Source organism: Sinocyclocheilus rhinocerous, unplaced genomic scaffold, assembly GCF_001515625.1.
Source record: "Sinocyclocheilus rhinocerous isolate Xijiao unplaced genomic scaffold, SAMN03320098_v1.1 scaffold4389, whole genome shotgun sequence".
NCBI lineage: Eukaryota > Metazoa > Chordata > Actinopteri > Cypriniformes > Cyprinidae > Sinocyclocheilus > Sinocyclocheilus rhinocerous.
In genome coordinates this window covers 152,706-171,514 of record NW_015626367.1, presented here as the reverse complement: position 1 = coordinate 171,514, position 18,809 = coordinate 152,706, and the positions used below count along the sequence as shown (strand labels likewise).

The 18,809-nt window shown below is 36.9% G+C and overlaps 2 protein-coding genes and 1 pseudogene across 6 annotated transcripts in view; 1 reads left to right on the top strand and 2 right to left on the bottom strand.

The window, feature by feature from the left end:
- Positions 1–143: 143 nt before the first annotated feature.
- On the bottom strand, positions 144–7,170 carry LOC107712374 (meprin A subunit beta-like; annotated as a pseudogene).
- Positions 7,171–8,381: 1,211 nt separating this feature from the next.
- On the bottom strand, positions 8,382–12,670 carry LOC107712364 (uncharacterized). The gene is made up of 8 exons (XM_016517593.1): positions 12,582–12,670; positions 11,935–12,037; positions 11,747–11,838; positions 11,360–11,665; positions 11,238–11,285; positions 10,279–10,387; positions 8,745–8,852; positions 8,382–8,624 (listed from the first exon to the last, which is right to left on the bottom strand). The coding sequence occupies exons 1-8, from the start codon at positions 12,668–12,670 to the stop codon at positions 8,556–8,558; spliced, it is 924 nt and encodes a 307-aa protein (XP_016373079.1). The 3' UTR covers positions 8,382–8,555.
- Positions 12,671–13,359: 689 nt separating this feature from the next.
- Positions 13,360–18,809, top strand: part of trappc8 (trafficking protein particle complex subunit 8) — a 57,769-nt gene continuing 52,319 nt past the window's right edge. For 3 of the 5 annotated variants that reach the window (XM_016517494.1, XM_016517477.1, XM_016517467.1), the window contains exons 1-2: positions 13,360–13,653; positions 17,024–17,218. In XM_016517494.1, coding sequence (XP_016372980.1) covers positions 13,497–13,653; positions 17,024–17,218 — 352 coding nt within the window. In that variant the 5' untranslated portion in view covers positions 13,360–13,496. Of the gene's footprint in view, positions 13,654–17,023; positions 17,219–18,046; positions 18,289–18,809 lie in introns of those variants that run through there. The other 2 variants (XM_016517486.1, XM_016517501.1) reach the window with 2 other exon arrangements.

Below are 18,809 nucleotides of genomic sequence, written 5' to 3'. Positions count from 1 at the left end.
AAGGCAAGTTATCATTCAGTAGATCCAGCTCAGTAATGAAGACACAATCTGGCAAATTCCGTAAAGATTTTTTTTTTCCCTCCATTGAGGCTTCATGATGTATCCTACATGATGTCATGGGGATCTTTTTGTCTACTGTCTTTTTAAATGGACATTTTGGGGTTCTGTAAGAGAAAGTTCAGTTTAATGGGAGTTACTGTACATGCATTTATATTTAATAATGGAACAGCAAGACCCAGGAACATGGCAGCCGCCACAAAGACACTTTTAGCCACTGTTGCTGTAGTAGAGCTTCCAATGGCGTCATCGATCTCTGATTTCCGGTCTCCAAGACTCTCTGGTCTGAGTCTCCACGAGTCCAGTCCCATCTATTGAAGAAGTTAAAACTCGTCATATTTCATAAGAATTTTACTGGTATGGAATAAAAACTTGCTGCTCACAAACCTTCCAGGGGAGGAGGAAGATGACATTGTCTCCTTTGAAGCTTCGACTCTTCAGATGATCATGTGTGATGTAACTGCTGGTACCGGAACCCGGCCCCCGGTAGTATGAACTGCCATCTGTGTCAGTGACTAGACTGCCTACTTTTCGTGGGTCGTCCCAGAAATACTCAACATTACCCATCGCTGCGCAAAGAGAAAATATACTATTTATTAAACACATTTTATCTCAAAATAATCCGTAACCAAGTATCTAATTAAAAATGTAAGTAAAAATGCCTCCCCTACTCTTTGTTTGTGTCTTACAGTCAGTCCAGGTCTTGGCTGGATCTGTAGTGATCATCCTAATGTTGTTCATGCGGTGTTGGATGTCTGGATTCTTCTGAATGAGTCTCAGGGCTCCTTTGGGGTTTTCAGCAGTGTATTCAAGCACCCAGATGTTTAACTGATCATCAGCGCCACCACTGTTGTAGTGATAGAACTGCAGGCATTGGGAGTGTCTTTTGGGGTAAAAGAGGCGACTTTCCAGGTAAGCTGTGTCACCTTGGGTACCTGTGGCTGTACTGAAATGCATGAAGAACCCAACCCCTGTAGAAGTATGAACTTTTATTAGATAATAGGCCATTAATAGGTAGATAATAGGTGGGATGTTTGAAAAAGTATGTGTAAACATACCTGGCAATAAAGCTCATTCTTAAGCCAGTCTTCTCGCTTTCTCTTTGGACCTTATAATGGAGTTTAAATACCATTTTTCATGTCATATAGCAATCCTTGACAAGAAATGTCTAGAGAAGGTCAAAGAAATGTCCTTATAGTATCCGTAAAATGTGTTTATCATGAAGACCAAAGTGCCACCATAATATCATAAAAGAGTTATCAATGCAGGATTATGGACCATAAATTATTCAACTTTTTACACAGTGGTGATATAACAATAGTCTTCCATGTGACAGTCCCATTTAAGAGAGTCTTTGGCCTAACTTGGTATGATGCAGACTGCGATGATGCATTTTCACAATATTTAAAGCGATAGTTCACCCAAAAATTAAAATTTGATGTATGGTATTTAAAGGAACAGTTCATGGAAAAAATTTAAATTCTGTCATCATTTACTCACGAATTACTCACTAATGCCATTCTCATTACTATTCTGTAAAATATTAATTTTGAGTTCCATATTAATAGGTGAATTATTCCTTTAAAGGGACAGTTCACCCAATAATGAAAATGTGATGTTTATCTGCTTACCCCCAGGGCATCCAAGATGTAGGTGACTTTGTTTCTTCAGTAGAACACAAACGAAGATTTTTAAGTGAAACCGTTGCAGTCTGTCAGTCATATAAATCAAGTGGATGGGAATCACGGCTTTGAGAGTCAAAAAAACATACACAAACAAAACCAAATTAAACCCTGCGGCTCGTGACGATACATTGATGTGTAAAGACACGAAACGATCGGTCTGTGCAAGAAACTGAACAGTATTTATATCGTTTTTTACCTCTGATTTTCACCGCAATGTCCGAACTGTCCTGAGCGCGTTCAACAGCCGCCGCCTGATGCGTCGTCTTCTTCTTGACTTATAAGTGCATTACCGCCACCTATCTCTCAAGTGGACCATTGACACTCCTAATTGAGATGAAGTGATGTGACGTGACGTGACGTGTGGCCAAGTATGGTTACCCATACTCGGAATTAGATTGTAGATGGAGTGTCAATGGTGTCAACCCTCCTAATAAATTATTTAATTCTTGCATGCAAAAAGACCTGTATGGTGACTATGGGGCTATGTAAAATATTTTTTTGCAACTTACTAGGTTTATCATTTGTCATTTTTTTTCCGATAGTGTCTATAATCGTCTGTTACCTGACTGTTGACATCGACATCGTGATACTTACGAGACATCGGTCGATATACGATAATATCTTCATATCGCCCAGACTAGAAGTTTGGCATTTCTCTCTATATATTTTGTTTCCTCTTTTGTAAAATAATGAAAACACTGTAGCAGTTTTTTTTCTTTTGCAGTTGACATACATTTTGCTAAAATATTTGCTATGTGAAAAAGTTCAATATTTCACACACGACACTCCTGCTTGATGTGACTCAATCCCTGTGTCCGAATACTTCCCTACTATATAGTAGACGAAAAACAGTATGTGAAAAGAGTAGTGTGTCTGAATTCACAGTAAAACTCTGATGAGCACTTTACTATCCCATGGGGCCACGGGAGAAGATCAGTGAATGGATTTGAAGCGACAGTGACGAAAGTGGATGTAGTACGTCCGAATTTCATTTATACTACCCATATTCATCTTTGAGACATGATGCTTTGTTCAATCAGCAATAGCTTTCTTAATGCTAGTGCAGAAAAGTATTTTCCTACTTGAGCTGTCTTGCAGTATACAGTCTCTTTATTGTACAAAATAAATCAAAGTCATATACAAACAGACAATGGTGCATAAATGGAAACACGATTGTGAAGTTCTCTTATTTCACTTGAAGTTTTATTTGTAGCAATAATGTGGCTCAAAAATGGCAATTTTCAGGTTAAAAGAATGCAAAACTAGGTTGAATCCTGCTTTTGTGGTTAGGGGTGTTCATACCTTGACATTTACCCAGATTGGTGTAGTCTGTCTGTAGACCGCCCTCTACCGTTTGTACATGAGCCCACTTGGCATTTCCCCCATCACCCTGGATCATGCCACAGATATTTGGCTCCTCAAAGTGGCAAGAGTCCTGAAAAGTTGAGGCTGTAGCTGAAAGAATTATGAAAAATGTTTAGGACATGGTGAGTGAGAAGAATGATGACGTAGTCATCTCTGTCAGACCTGGACTGCTCGTGGCAGAAACCCAGCGCATGCAGAAACTCATGCTCCACTGTTCCTAAACGGTCACAGTTTGCACCAATTGACAACTCTTGTTTCCCCATCTGTCGATTCCCCACCTTTGAGTAACATCTGATGGAACAGAAAAACATCACCTTTTTATCACCATGAATTTCACCTTTAGCAGAAATAAACACCCTCGGATACAGTCAATGCAATAAAAGTCCCAATGTTTGCACATGCCTGAAAAGGTCTAACATGCTATTATTAAACTAAAACATAATTTAATAAATTTAAATGATTAATATAAGATTTAAAAAATGATTTGGTAAGTTTTGTTTGAAAATAAAAAAAGAGCCAGCACAGTATGTTACATCCATTAACATAAATGTTGTTGTTTTCTTACCCGCTGAATTTAAATACGAAAATGTAGTTTGGCTCTCCACCCCAGGGTTTGAAGTCAATACAGGTCTTGAGTCTGTATTGCTCAAATGCTTTCAACATCACACCTTTGGCATTGATTTCTATTTAAAGAGAGAGAGAGAGAGAGAAGTACAGTGAGTGAGCAATTTGGAGCATATATTAAGTTAGAATTTGAATATCAGATACAGGTCAAGGCATAAATTCAACTGAATTGAATCAATTATTATATATTCACAGACCACGGCTGCTGTCTAGGATGTACGGCACAGTTGTTGGCCAGCGATACTTTTCACCCAGAATAGTGTTTCTGCCTTCTCCCTGTTAAACATAAACCAAACATGGATTTAGCTCAATTTATACAACCCTGATACTTGATTTGCAAGCCTGTAAGTTGCATCTGTTACTATTTTATATTTTATTTTATAAATAAATTTTGATGTTTGTCATGTTTAGTGCTTGAAAATGTACTGTATTTAATTGTACTTAAACATTAGTTTGACCTGCTGAGGTTAATGTTTCATTTTCTGAAGGTTAAGAATGTCCTAAAAAAATATTTTATTACTTATCAGGCCTGGAGATTCAGGCCCTATTTTGTACCCTATTTGTGGAAAGTGGCATAAAAAATATGCTCAATGAAAACACTAACCTCCTGCATCAGAATGTCTCCTTCCACCAGGTGAAGTCCTGCCTCTGTTGAACAAGACAGTAGTTAATGCAAAAGTGTTATAGAAATTATGTAACAGATTTAAAGGTGACATATCATGAAAATCTGACTTTTCCAGGTTTTAAGTGCTATAATCAGGTCCCCGGTGGAATTCCACAGAGACGATGAAATTTAGCTCTGGTATGACAAATCTGCTCCTGCCCTTTTCCTGAGTCTCCTCCCTGTCAAAGTGCATTATCTCCACTCAGGGCTATTTCTAACACACAGGATGTTTGCTTGTCTACAGGCTCACCCCCACCCTCCTCTGTCTCCTCCTCTCAGTCGTCCTCAGATACCCACATAAAATGCAGACAAACGCTTTCAGTCCCCACTTTGTACATCTTGTACCCACAGAGTTTAGATTTTGCATGTGTCTTAGGGTTGAGTTATAAAAGTGTGTTGTTTGTTTTGACTAATCTTAAGGCTGCTATTGTGGTTTCATGCAGTGACAAATCTATTTACATTTGTTGTGTAATACTAATGTTTGCCTGAGAAACTTTCATTCTTAGTCATTTATGAAGGAAGGAGCTGTAAAAGGCAGAGCTGGAGTGGAGAGGACTTGCCTCGGCACTGCTGTGCGATTGATCGCCTGGCGTTGAAGCACCTGCTTCAAATAGCCATCATCAGTCAAAAGAACATGGAGGCCTATTGATTTTTTTCACAAGAGTATAGTAGCACAAAAGTGAACGGTGGAAGGGAAAATGTGATAGACCTTTGAAGGCAACAACAGTTACGGCAGTGCTGGAGAGCTTTGTTCTTCAGCAGCTCTGTGTGTTCTCAGCAGGACTGAAAGTGGTGGTTGAACATGAATGTGCTTTATCTCAGGAAATAAACCTGTGGGATAAAAAAAGGTGTGAGATTCCAACTAGTGATAGACTAATACAGCAGTTAGTTCTGGTCCACGCACTGTGTTTATCTAACACCACTTGAAATGTATATATATTATATCAATCTACTTATTTGTGTCAACTAGAAAATACTAGCTGGTCATACTGTGCCTAATATGTAATTTGTTAAATATTTAAAGTAAATTAGGTAGGTTTTTTTTTTTTTGGTCAGGGTCTATATCTTCTAGTAAAAGCATGAACTTTTATATATCAAGGATGCATAAATTGATCAAAAGTAATTTTCTAATTCAAATAAATTGTTCTTTTGAACTTTCTATCCATCAAAGAATTCTGAATAAATATTAAAAATATTAAGCAGCTCAACTCTTTTTCACATTAATAAGAAATATTTCAGTGTTTTAGAATGATTTCTGAAGGGTTCTAAAGTAATGCTTGCTGAAAATCCAGCTTTGACATTACAGAACTAAATTACTGAATTTTAAAGGTGACATATCATGAAAATCTGACTTTTCCAGGTTTTAAGTGCTATAATCAGGTCCCCGGTGCATCTACCAACCAAGGAAACGTGAAAAAGATTAACCCAGTAACTTTGTTTTGGTAAGCCTTTTTCTGCAAGCGTCTGAGAAAACGAGCGCGTCTGATTTCGCTCCCTTGGTGACGTGGCAAAGGGATCTCATTATAATATTACCGCCCCTTAATCTGTAAGTTTCCACATCATTTTGATCATTTTGATTTCGCAAGCGACAACGGTGTACCAGCTCTAATGCCATGACGAAAGTTTGTGCTAACTGTTGTTTTAAGAGAATTAGCTAAATTTAGCAGTTTTATTTTGGCGTGATTTTTAGTTCCCAGCATGCTTTGCATATGGCTGGATATGGAGAATAAATATTGAAATTAAGTGCTACTTTATGTGTTTTTGAGTAAAGGGAAACCTCTATTAATGTTTAATGTTCAGTTATGTTTTACATTTTAAAGAGTTTCTGTTACATTGAGATTTCTATTGTTACCATTGTGCAGAAGAGAAGAGCTTATGGTTATACATAACTGCATGTACTACTTCTTTGAGACATGATGCTTTGTTCAATCAGCAATAGCTTTCTTAATGCTAGTGCAGAAAAGTATTTTCCTACTTGAGCTGTCTTGCAGTATACAGTCTCTTTATTGTACAAAATAAATCAAAGTCATATACAAACAGACAATGGTGCATAAATGGAAACACGATTGTGAAGTTCTCTTATTTCACTTGAAGTTTTATTTGTAGCAATAATGTTCTATTCTATTCTATTTTGAGCTGAAACTTCACAGACACATTCTGGGGACACCAGAGACTTATATTACATATTGTAAAAAGGGGCATAATATGTCTCCTTTAAGACATTATATTAATGTTTCCACAAACCTTCATTTATATCAAATATATCCTGGTCTTTTCCATTATCCACATCAATCTCTGTATTGCCTACAAAAAAACAATAATAATAATAATTCAGAGCATATAAAATCATTAAAAACAGTTGTGATTTTTGAATACATCGTCATATTAATGAAATTATGTGATTGTTATGACTCACCTGTGAGTGAAGATGTTGGCTTTGAAAGAAAACTTTTGAGAGATAAGTGTCAAAGGTGCCCATTTACATCAACAAACTATTACAGTGCAAGCTTTGATATTGTATTACCTGCTATCATAAAATAACCACAAACTATTTCATCATAAAACTCATTCAGTCTTGAAAAGGTCATTGCATTTTAATATAACAACAGCTGTGTTAGTTTTGCTCTAAAATATGATCATTTGCTTTTGTTTAGCACAATATTATCAACACATGAGCACAAAATTGTTGTTTCTATGACATCTGAATTCTACACTTACCAAACACAGGGCTGTGGCACATACACACAGAATCAGTAATGTATGAAGAGACGCCATGAGACGACTTCACTCTGAGCTGTTCTCTTCAGAATATCAGTGCATTGTGTATTAACCGATTTATAGAACAAAAGAGCTTAGTCTGCAATGATAAGAGCCTGTACCTGATGGTATATGATTTATTACACTAATGGTCAATGTGATATTATTAGACATTATAAAATTATTTATTTATGATGATTTGGCTAAGAGGTAGAAGCTAGTTTAAAGGAACAGTTCACCCAAAATGAAAATCTGCTAAAGATTTAATCCCCCTCAAGCCATCCAAGATGTAAACGAGTTTGTTTCTTCATCAAAACAGATTTGGAGAAATTTAGCATTACATCACTTGCTCACCAATGGATCCTCTGCAGTGAATCGGAATGAGAGTCCAAACAGCTGATAAAATGTAAATAATATTTGTTTAGAACTTTTTTGGACTGTTGTCGCTTGTAATCTGTAAACGGTGCTTGAAAGCAATGATATGGATCGAGTACATGTTTTTAACCAGAAGTGATGGTTTGAAGTTAAAAATGTCTTGATGGATTTTTTTTCTTACAAACACACAACTTTTCGTACAAAAGTTTAATTGATGTACAGCAGTTGTGTTGACTATTGTGTTTTTTTTATCAGCTGTTTGGACTCTCATTCTGACGGCACCCATTCACTGCAGAGGATCCATTGGATTCAGCACCCATTCACTGCAGAGGACCTGTTCTGATGAAGAAAAAAACTCCTCTATTTTGGCCTGAGGGTGAGTAAATTTTCAGCAAATTTTCATTTTTTGGGTGACCTATTTCTTTAATTGCAAACATTTTCTGCAGTCTGTGATGGAAAATGATATTTTTTCACAGTAGAATATTGTATTAAAACTTTTAATACACTTTTTTTTTTTTTTTACATTGGGATGCAGCATAAATATATTAACTGAGCCTGGTGTCACTTGAATAATTCATTAATACGTTTTCCCACTAAGTAAATCCCACAAACAATATCACAAAAGTAAATGTATGTTACATAAATCTTGTATCTGAAAAGAAAGTGCAAGAAGAGCTAAATTGTGCAAAATGTTTTTAGCAGATAAATCATTTGTTTAGTAATTTTAAAGCCATGATCAACCTGAGATGCATCAGATAGAATATGACAATACATTACCTCTTAAAATACCTCTTAATCACATAATCATTTTCTGTTGCTTTAAAAGCATTTAAATCAAAAAAATTCCAACCACATATTATATTTCACATAACACTGGTAAATTCTTTAATTTCCTTCTTGTATCACATCTTCGATATACCATATATTTTATTGATTTCTCAGTTGTTTATGTCCTTGTGATTCAGAATCTTCTTCCTAAGTAGTTTTATATGATGTTGACTGTGTTGTCATGTTTCTGAAAATGAGGCCTAAATATTTTTCTTATATGATGCTAGAATTGCACACTGAATGTTCAGCTCATCAGTCTGGTTGAGATTCTGTGGATCAGAGAAATAAAGGATTACAGTTAAACATCGACGTGTGTGTGTGTGTGAATATACATTTATTATGATTTATTATAGTTCTTTGATTAGTGTTCATGTACATGACTGACTTACAGTCATATCATCCAGGTAGTAGCAGTGGCGCAGGTTGAGGTGGCCAATGAAGTTGCGGCTGTAGTACTGTGGATCACCATGGGGCATCTGCACACACACTGGACACACCTAGAGGGGCGCCAGAGGGCACACAAAAATCTTGAGCGTTTCTCAGCTTCTGATACTATAGCAGTCAGCAATATTGAGTCATTCAAATCTGAAGTGTGTAATTTGGGGATGTTAAAATATAATTAAGCCATTTATAGGTTGATTCCCCCTGAAAAGTATAGCACTGTGACTTTAAGAGCTATCAAAACCAGCCTGACTTTGCAACATTGGTTCAACCAATAGTTTGAGTTTGTGGTGGGTCAATCTGTTTATTTAGACCAATAATAGATGGGGGAGTGTTGTGTAATCAAGTTTAAAAATTGTCGAAACAGTTTATAAATTCAGTTTGGTGACGCTAAAGGTATAATAATTACTCACTTCAGCTTTAAATATAATTTAAAGGAACTAATTAATGTTTCAAATGAATGTGCTGTAAGTTTAATTCAGCACATGATTGGATATTAGAATTAAGCCCCGTTCACACCAAGAACGATAACTATAAAGATAACTATAAAGATAACGATATTAGCGTCCACACCAGCGAACGATATCGTCTGTTTATTCTAAGCGCACATGCGTCTGCCGCTTTAAATTCTTGAGCTCGTTACAGCAGGATGGATTCTGATTAGCTGTCAGTGTTTTATCGTTCATCAGCTGGAAAAAAAAATCATTTTGAAAGTGATCAACGATATCGTTCCTCTGTATCGTTATAGTTGTGGTGTGAACTATGCTATTCTTTAATATTGAGAACGATTTTTAGAACTATATCTTTATCGTTATCTTTATAGATATCGTGCTTGGTGTGAACGGGCCTTTATCGTTATAGTTGTGGTGTGAACTATGCTATTCTTTAATATTGAGAACGATTTTTAGAACTATATCTTTATCGTTATCTTTATAGTTATCGTGCTTGGTGTGAACGGGCCTTTATCGTTATAGTTGTGGTGTGAACTATGCTATTCTTTAATATTGAGAACGATTTTTAGAACTATATCTTTATCGTTATCTTTATAGTTGTCGTGCTTGGTGTGAACGGGCCTTTATCGTTATAGTTGTGGTGTGAACTATGCTATTCTTTAATATTGAGAACGATTTTTAGAACTATATCTTTATCGTTATCTTTATAGTTATCGTGTTTGGTGTGAACGGGCCTTAAGCGCACGCTCGTCTGCCGCTTTAAATTCTTGAGCTCGTTACAGCAGGATGGATTCTGATTGGCTGTCAGTGTTTTATCGTTCATCAGCTGGGAAAAAATCGTTTTGAAAGAGATCACAACGATATTGTTCCTCTGTATCGTTATCGTTATAGTTGTGGTGTGAACTCTGCTATTATTTAATATTGAGAACGATTTTTAGAATTATATCTTTATCGTTATCTTTATAGTTATCGTGCTTGGTGTGAACGGGCCTTTACTCCACATGATCTATACACATGAATGGTGACTGACCACACGTTTGCTGTCATTGGCATGATGTTCATTGCAGTGATCAAGTAGATCGAGTTCATCCAGTCCATCATCCTGGCAGTACGGACAGGCAAAAGTCCTCACAGTTAAACTGAAAAGAAAAAAATCAGGAAAATAAGTACGTCAAAGACTGTATTTTTGAGTGTTTTTAGCTAATCGTTTTGCGTTCCCAAAATAATCTGAAGGAATCTTTTGTGCAATTGAATGTTAAAGCTTCTTCATGGAACCATAGATGCCAATACTTTATTTTTAATAATGATCTGATTGATGATCTTTCTAAAATGATAAGCCAAAATAAATAAATACATGTAATTCTGAAATAACCCAATTTTAGGATTGTGTAAATGGTGCATTATGTCATGGGAATGTACACTAAAGTTTGGACAAAAGTTTGTGGACAAGAAAAATCAGATACACTTTATGCACAGTAAGAGTTTTTCCAAGCTGTTTTCCAAGTACAGTCATGTAGAAGAGGGGTTTCCAGGGTAACGCAACGGGGGTAAATTATAGAAAGGAAAAAAAACAGTGTAAGAAATGTAGAAATAAATAAATAATAAAAATAGGATTAAAATAAATAAATTAATACTGAAATATATAAATAATAAAAATACATATTAAAATAAATAATCAAAATTGATTGTAAAATAAATAAATAATAAACATGATTAAAATTAACATGTAGGCCTATATAGGTATTTGGATTGGATCTTTATATATGAAAATATATAGCTGATATATAGCTGCCTTTTAAATTTTATGGGAGTCCCTTACATAAGGATGATACTATTTGGCCATCCGTGGCATCTAAAAGATTGAAAACCCCTGTCACTGTGTCTCATAAGGTTAAGATTTGTTGAATTACTGGAATAACCAAACATGTTAATTAGAATGGGTTTTCCACATGCTGCTCACAGGCAGTGTAGCGTGTTTGATGTCCTCACCCTTGAGGTTGATTCATCTCCATTACATTGATCTCCGTTTGCCATGGCCTGTGAATGAAACAAAATATGAGTTATCCAAACCATAGTGTCAATAAAATAATTACTATCTTGCTGGGACTTACCAGTCATCCAGCTCAGCCTGTAAATTTTCCTGGGACGGGGCGGGGTTTAGCAGCAGTGGAGCTGGGGCAGGTGGGACTTGAATAAAACCACTCGGAGCAGCATTAATGGGTGCAGGCTGTGGGGCAGCAATTAAATTTGCAGGTTGAGCTCGTGTCCGTGGCGTAGGAACGGGCCGTGCAGAGGAAATTAAAGGGAAAGGGGCTTGATTTTGTGAGGCGGGTGGCAGGGCAGCCTGATTGGGTGGACTGGCTTGAGCGGCAATGTCTGCCTGTTGTGCCAGTGAATCTCGAAGTTGGCCGAGGAGACTGTTGGTTTAAAAGAAATGATAAATTCTTTAGCATTTGACAGAAAAAGGCACTAAATAATGAAATTTGCCTGATACTTACTTGTGTATGTTTGCGCCAACAGGTCTTCTTGAATTAGATGTTTGAATATCCCCTGGCAGGATTTGGCGCAGATGCCTCCTCCTACCAGGAGGCTGAAACAAAATTATTCATAAGCATGCAGTCCTTGACGACCTCCACTCACAGAGAAACTGATATTTATTATATACTTTAGCAGGGTATTTACTTACTACCAGTGGATTATTCGCAGAATCACGGTTGTTTACTGAGCTTCTGCAGTGTGGACAATGAAGCCTATATCGAAAAGATTGACTGAGGCATCGCTGGCAAATTCTGCAAGTACAGAGAGAGACAAAGTGTCTAGGTGAGACAGTAAAATAATCAACTACCATCAACAAGAAGATAACAGATTGGCTGGCAAGGCTGGCAATGTCGGTCAACCCATCATGTGATGGAATTTCCCTTTAGAAATACTTTCGCTTTTTGCTGCCAGTAAATGCTCAGGTTATTTATCAGAAATGATATGTCCTTGTGGACAAGGAGAGACTGCACATGTATATGTAGTAGATGAAAACAAAACAAAAAAAAGCAAATAACATAAATGTCCACCATAAAGCTGTTTCCAACTACAAAAGCACTTTTTAGAGAAAATTTGATTTATTGAATGAATTTGATTTATAATCACTTATCAAATATATTTTACAAATATATATTTTAGGCATTACTTTATAAAATTGTAAACTATACATTAGCATATGTTAAATTATGCAAATGCCTCACAGACCTACAAGTTTGATCCACACATTTGTTTGTTTGTAAAGTGTCCACATGAAGTCACCAAAATCAACCATCTATATCAAACATAAACCACACTTACACTTTTCCACAGCATGGAGATGGTTGAGAAGGATTCTGTATGTTTTCCCTGCATACAGGACACTCTTCCTCTGAAGCGGACATGTCCATATCGTCTGCTGTCTAGTCTGTCTACTGGCAGTCTAGTCTCTTCTGATATCTTCACTCTCAGGTTGCACAGATTAAATACAGTCCAACTTCCTTATGACCATAAAGAGGGAGTATATTCTGTTTGCTTCAGCTGTTTTCTTTTCATGATGGTAAATATAGAACCGGTTTAACCTGAGAGGTACTAATTTTGTAAACAAATCTTGAGTGATGTGACTCGGGGACAGTGGCAAAAATGACCTCTATACTTAAAAGATTTTTATGCAATTCTAAGTCTATCTAAAATTAATGAACATTTTTGTGTGAAAGCAACAGACTGAACTGATTAGGAGAAGTGAGCTTTATTGGCATATCAATATACTTGGATTATACATGTAATTTTAATTGTGCCATTTAATAGACAGTTTTATCCAATGTGATATCAATCAATCCCTCGTCTTAGAATAATAGTCATTTTTAATATTGACAGAACTGTAACTTTTGGTTTCATCTATATAATCGATTAAATATATAATCCATTAAATGTAACATCATCGTTTATATATGTTCACAGCATGCCTGTCTGTCAGTCTGTCTTTGTCCATCTTTAGTATCGAAAGTAAAAAGTTATTTACGGGCAGCAGGGCTTTTATTATGATAGACGCAGAGCTTTTATGTCATTGCGGAAGTAAAGTCACCTGACCGTCGCTAAGCTTCTTGGGCAAAATCGATCAGCAGGCAGCAGTAGATTTCAACATGTCTGCCGTCGGCTGTCAGTAAAGGAGTTGTTTGTTTTCAACTCAACAGCAGATCCTTTGAGCTCGGTGAAGAACAGTCGAGGCGGGCGCTCATGGCTCAGTGCGTGCAGTTAGTGCAGGAGTTCATCCAGGACTCGTTCGTGCCGATGGTGGCTGTCCTGTGCAGCGAGGATGCGGAGAGAGTGACCCGCAAAAACAACCTGAGTTTCCCCGAGCTGCTGCGGCCTTTCTGCCGCCTGACGTCCGAGGGTAAGAGGCCAGCTGAGACAGCCGTTGATCACTCATCCCAACTGATGATCACTAGACAATACGGTTGTTAGACAGCTCCCTTACACATAAACACGGGCTGTGTCTCAAAACCTAGTGAGCTGTCTGCCTAGAGACATTGACCAAAACTGTCTAGGTGCCATTAAAACGTTCAGACGCGAAAAATATAGTCTAGGTAGACTTTTATAGTATAGGTTTTAAGAGACTTTCCCAAAAATACTCCCTAGCAAGCCAGCTTACTAAGATTTGAAGCACACGTAAAATGATGTCTAGGTAGGCAGCTCATTAGGTTTTCAGACACACGCCCAAAAATGCTTTTTAGACAGACAGCTCACTAGATTTTGAGTTACACGCCCAAAAGTGCTGTCTAGATAGGTAGTTATTAGTTTAAATATAGTTTTCTGGGCCCTTTTTGCACTGCATTCTGAGGGGCCCTAGTGGTCAGCACATGCTCAATGCACAAAGAAACCTGGGGGCCCTAGTGGTCATCTCATGCCATGTGAACCAAGTGTCTCGGGGTTCTAGTGGTCAGCAAATGCTGTATGCGTTAAGGAACATGGGGCCTTGTGCGCAGAGGGGCCCGGGCTTTAGCGGTCTCTTTGCGATTTATGCACTAGGGCTACTTCCTCAATAAGTTTTGGAGCCACAGAGCTTTGTAGACCCTTGATAGTGTAAGGCCCTCTGGCCCGTTTCATATGATAGGAAGGGTTTCAACCTAGATTCATCTGAATTTGATCTCTCCGTTTGTGAAATCTGATCTGGTTTCCACTCACCTGACCATTTATTGACCAGAGCCTCAGACAGACACAGCACAGATCAGATGCCTCTATTGGTGAGGGTTAGATTACCACTGGACTGGCGGCGCTAGAGGCCTGTGCTGTTAATCACCAGCCTATATCTAGTAAAGGATATGGGATAATCCTAAAGAGGCAGGCAATCAGATCATCTGGCTCAATTTATGAAGACTGCCGTTGTTTACAGTGACACAGTAGTCAGTGAACAACCCAGATACACTTTCGATCAAAAGTTAGGGGGTTTATTAAAGGGCTTTTTGGGGGCTGTTTTTAAGATTTATTTATTTTTTGGCCTTTATTATTCAGTCTTCAGTGTCACATGATCCTTCAGAAATCATTCTAACATGCTGATTTGGTGCCTAATTTACATTTCTTATTATGATCAATGTTGAAAACAGTTGCTTAATATATTTGTGGAAACTGCTTAAAGGGGTCATATGATGCGATTTCAATTTTTCCTTTCTCTTTGGAGTGTTGCAAGCTCTTGGTGCATAAAGAAGATCTGTAAAGTTGCAAAGACTAAAGTCTCAAATCCAAAGAGATATTCTTTATAAAAGTTAAGAGTCAATCACGCCTACCTAAAACGGCCCTTTTTCGTTACACGCCCCCACATGTCTACGTCACGATGTGGGAAGATTTGCATAACGCCGCCCAAATGTTCACGCAAAGAAAGAAGGCTTCACTTTTATTCTCACTGTAGTATTGTTGATGCCGCCGCCGCTATGTCGTGAAGGCGCTGTGTACAAAATAATGTTCTTTTTAGCAACATCATATGACCCCTTTAGTATATTTGTGTAAACTTTTCCACTTTTTTGCTGTCACTTGATCAATTTATTGTGTCTGCTGAATAAAAGTATTAATTTATAAACTTTAAAAACAAAATCGAACAGTAGTTTACATTAGACAACAGATGCCATTTTAATTGGTTCATTAAAAATGGCACTCACTCTTACAAGAAATATTATATATAAATATATTAGCCCAGGGTTTAGAAACAAAATAGGTGGACAAAGTTAGTTGGTTTTACAAAAAATGATTAACCAATTATAAGCATTTAAAATGCTAACCGTGTTCCATTTTACTATGGAACAACTGAAATGGATTTTGTTCACTGTTTCATATTTAATTTGTTTTCAGTTTTTGTTCCTTCATTTGCTGTAAATCCCTTTCTGAGCTGCATTCACAGACTATACCCCATTTATCAACAACATTGGTCATTCAGAAATCATGCAATTGTGGGAAAACATGGCACACATTTTGTTGTAGCACAATAGACATAGCCTTCTCATATTATTTGTTGCAGTGTGTTATGGATTCGTAGAAATCCTGGAAACACAGTTAAGTTGACCCAAATGAAGAGAGTGCACTCTTTATGTGTGTGTGTGTGTTTGTCCCTCAGTGATGTGATTGGATTTATTCAGGAATGCCTTGGCAGCAGAGGAGCAAAGTCTCATCTTTATTATTCATGTTGTGCTTATCATGTGAATTGTGGAGTGAAAACACACAGGTGCATTATGGGAAAGTGTTCGGTAGAGGGGTGGCAACATGTTTGAGTTGGGTGTTCCTGCCATGCATATTGCAAAGGAAGGTTGGGTGAGGAGGTTTCAGATGGGGTCCAGAGGTGGTCAGGAAACCCAGCTGTGTTCGGCTTTTCCTCAGCCTTGACAGATTTTCAAGTTGGAAGTCATAATAGATTGTAAAAGATAGAATTAATAAATCCTAAATACTCTGTTGGAGGGCTGTCCACAAGAGAACGAATTGCAAATAATTAATTAAAAGAATGTGTATTGTGCTGATCTCATTAAATATCATTTAAAAAAGAATTAGCAATATTAATAATCAAAACATTGTATTATATCTCAATTATAAAATCCCAAAGATGAAACATTTTAATAATGATTTATTAAAATAACACAATTTCTGTCAATGTCCATAAGAATTAACAAGTGGCAGAAATGGGGGAAAAGACTAATTATTTTCCTTGTGATTGTGATTCCTGTTCAAAAGTTTGGGGACAGTAAGATTCTTTTGGAATAATTTTATTCAGCAAGGATGAATTAAATTAATAAAAAGTGACTAAATAAACTGTTATGATGATTTCTGAAGGATCATGTGACACTGAAGACTGGATTAATGATGCTGAAAATTCAGCTTTGCCATTACAGGAATAAATTACATTTTACAATATATTAATAGAAAACTTTTACTTGAAATTGGAATAATATTTCAAAATATTTTTATTTTGACTGAATTGTTTGATCAAATAAATGCAGCCAGCCTTGATGAGCATAAGAGACTTCTTTCAAAAACATTTTACAAAATCTTGCAGACCTCAAACTTTTGCTCAGTTCCTTTGTTTAAAGAAATTAAATTAATATACATTTTTTGATAAAGGACTTGTGGTCCAGGTGGAACCAGCCTTGCGTTCTGGACCCTGTAAGTCGCTTAGGAAAAAATAACGCTTCAGCTACATGAAGAATTAGCAGCACTATTACGAATTTGACACAAGCCAGTTCAACCTGCTAATTTTCCTTTTCTTTTTTTTGGCCGTACTGTAGGTCACCTGCGTGATCCCAATAACCAGGTGGTTGTGGTGAAGGGCCTCCGGATCAGCGTGACTGGGATCAACACACGGCCTCCACAGAGCCCAGAGCTGCACAGACTCCTCAGCCAGGCGGTTTCTGTCTGCCAGCCACCTGAAGGATCGCCCGCCAACGTCATCACGGCTGGAGACTACGACCTCAACATCAGCGGTAAGTGCTTGCAGAGAGTTTTCTGCTCACTTCAACTTCATATGGGGAAATCCGTAGAGGACCTGATTATGTTACTGCCACATTTTCAAAGTAGGAAAGTGGAAATGGCCTGAAGTGAACAGAAACAGGAACTGAGAGATTGTTTGCTAATGCAGCATATGTTTATGTAGCCCTTGCTACTGTTAGTGAACATTATCCAGTAGCCTGCATGTTTTGTCTATGGACTTACATGTAGGTTACCAATTAATTGGGTGGGCAATATAAGCAATCACAATGTTCTTCATTCTGGTTTATAGCAATATATATATCACAATATACACATTTTTCATAGAACATGAAGTACTGAAAAATAATCGTCCTAATTTCCAAAGTAATTGCAGACCTTTAGAAAATGTGATTGGATTTTATGCTATTTATACAAATTTTGTAGTATTTAAAGTAATAAATACTGAAGTTAAACACAAATACTATGCTGTTTTATCTTTTTTTTTATGCAAAATACTGTTTTGTCGGTGTTAAAAAAAATAAGATAATAATTATAGATTCTGCAGGGGGTATGTAAACATCTTCGAAAAGGAAAAGGAAAATTACAAAAAAAGTGTTGTGTAACTTCTTCTGGACTGAAAAATGGTTTGATCTCTCTAAAAAAGATAATAATAATCATAGATTCTGCAGGGGGTGTGTGAACATTTTAGAAAAGGAATATGAAAATTTACAAAGATGTTATGATCTCTCTCTAAAAAAAAAAAGATAATTATAGGTTCTGCAGGGGTTATGTAAACATTTTAGAAAATTAATATAAAAATTATGACTACACTCGTAATATCAATTTTTTTCTCTCTTTTTTTTAAATGAGACTCATTTCATAGTAGTCTCTCATATCAGCACCTGATGAGGGCAGCAGAGCCCTTGAGGGGAAAAGTGAGAATCAAATGTTGTAATTGTCCATGAAATTAAAGTGTTTGGTTTGCATTGCACATCTATTATTTATCGTTTCTGATCTTTTTTTTTTTTCCAATTTTCCAATTATCTTCCCCCATTCTCCAACTTCTCCTGTGGATGAATCCTTGGTAAGAGCTCTGACCTTCATGCACACGCTTTCCTCTTGTGTGTGTGTGTGTCAGGTCACACACACGTGTGCTATGCTGTGCTGTTAACCCTTTGAGTAATGGGCGTGAAGTGTTCCCCTCTCAGATCATAGGCTTCCAGTAGAGCCCGTCCCCCACGTGGTCCCTTTGCTTCACCCTTCACTTGGGTGAGCCTAACAACAAACCCCTGAAGCTTAGACACTAACACACCAGTCTACACCAGCAGCATCCTCCTTTTAACTGAATGAACTAATTGTATTGCACCCGAATATGAGAACAGAGTCAAGATGCAGCATACATCAGCGTTAGCATACTTGTATATGTGAATTTCACGGTTGGTTGGTTTGACTACAAAGCTGACGTCTCATAAACTGCTTTAAATTCAACATGAAATCAAAACTGATCCTATGTACTTAAATGCATTATACATATTCCTGGTCTTATTGTATCAATTATTTTTGTGTATATATTATATATATATACATACATACATATATATATAT

What these genes read in the sequence shown, in the direction of transcription:
- LOC107712364 (XM_016517593.1), bottom strand. Translation starts at nt 12,670, where the DNA reads ATGGACATGTCCGCTTCAGAGGAAGAGTGTCCTGTATGCAGGGAAAAC. An exon ending in GTTGGCGCAAACATACACAA is followed by an intron (nt 11,666 to 11,746) that starts GTAAGTATCAGG and finishes TTAAACCAACAG; the next exon opens with TCTCCTCGGCCAACTTCGAG. An exon ending in CCAATGACAGCAAACGTGTG is followed by an intron (nt 8,853 to 10,278) that starts GTCAGTCACCAT and finishes GCGCCCCTCTAG; the next exon opens with GTGTGTCCAGTGTGTGTGCA.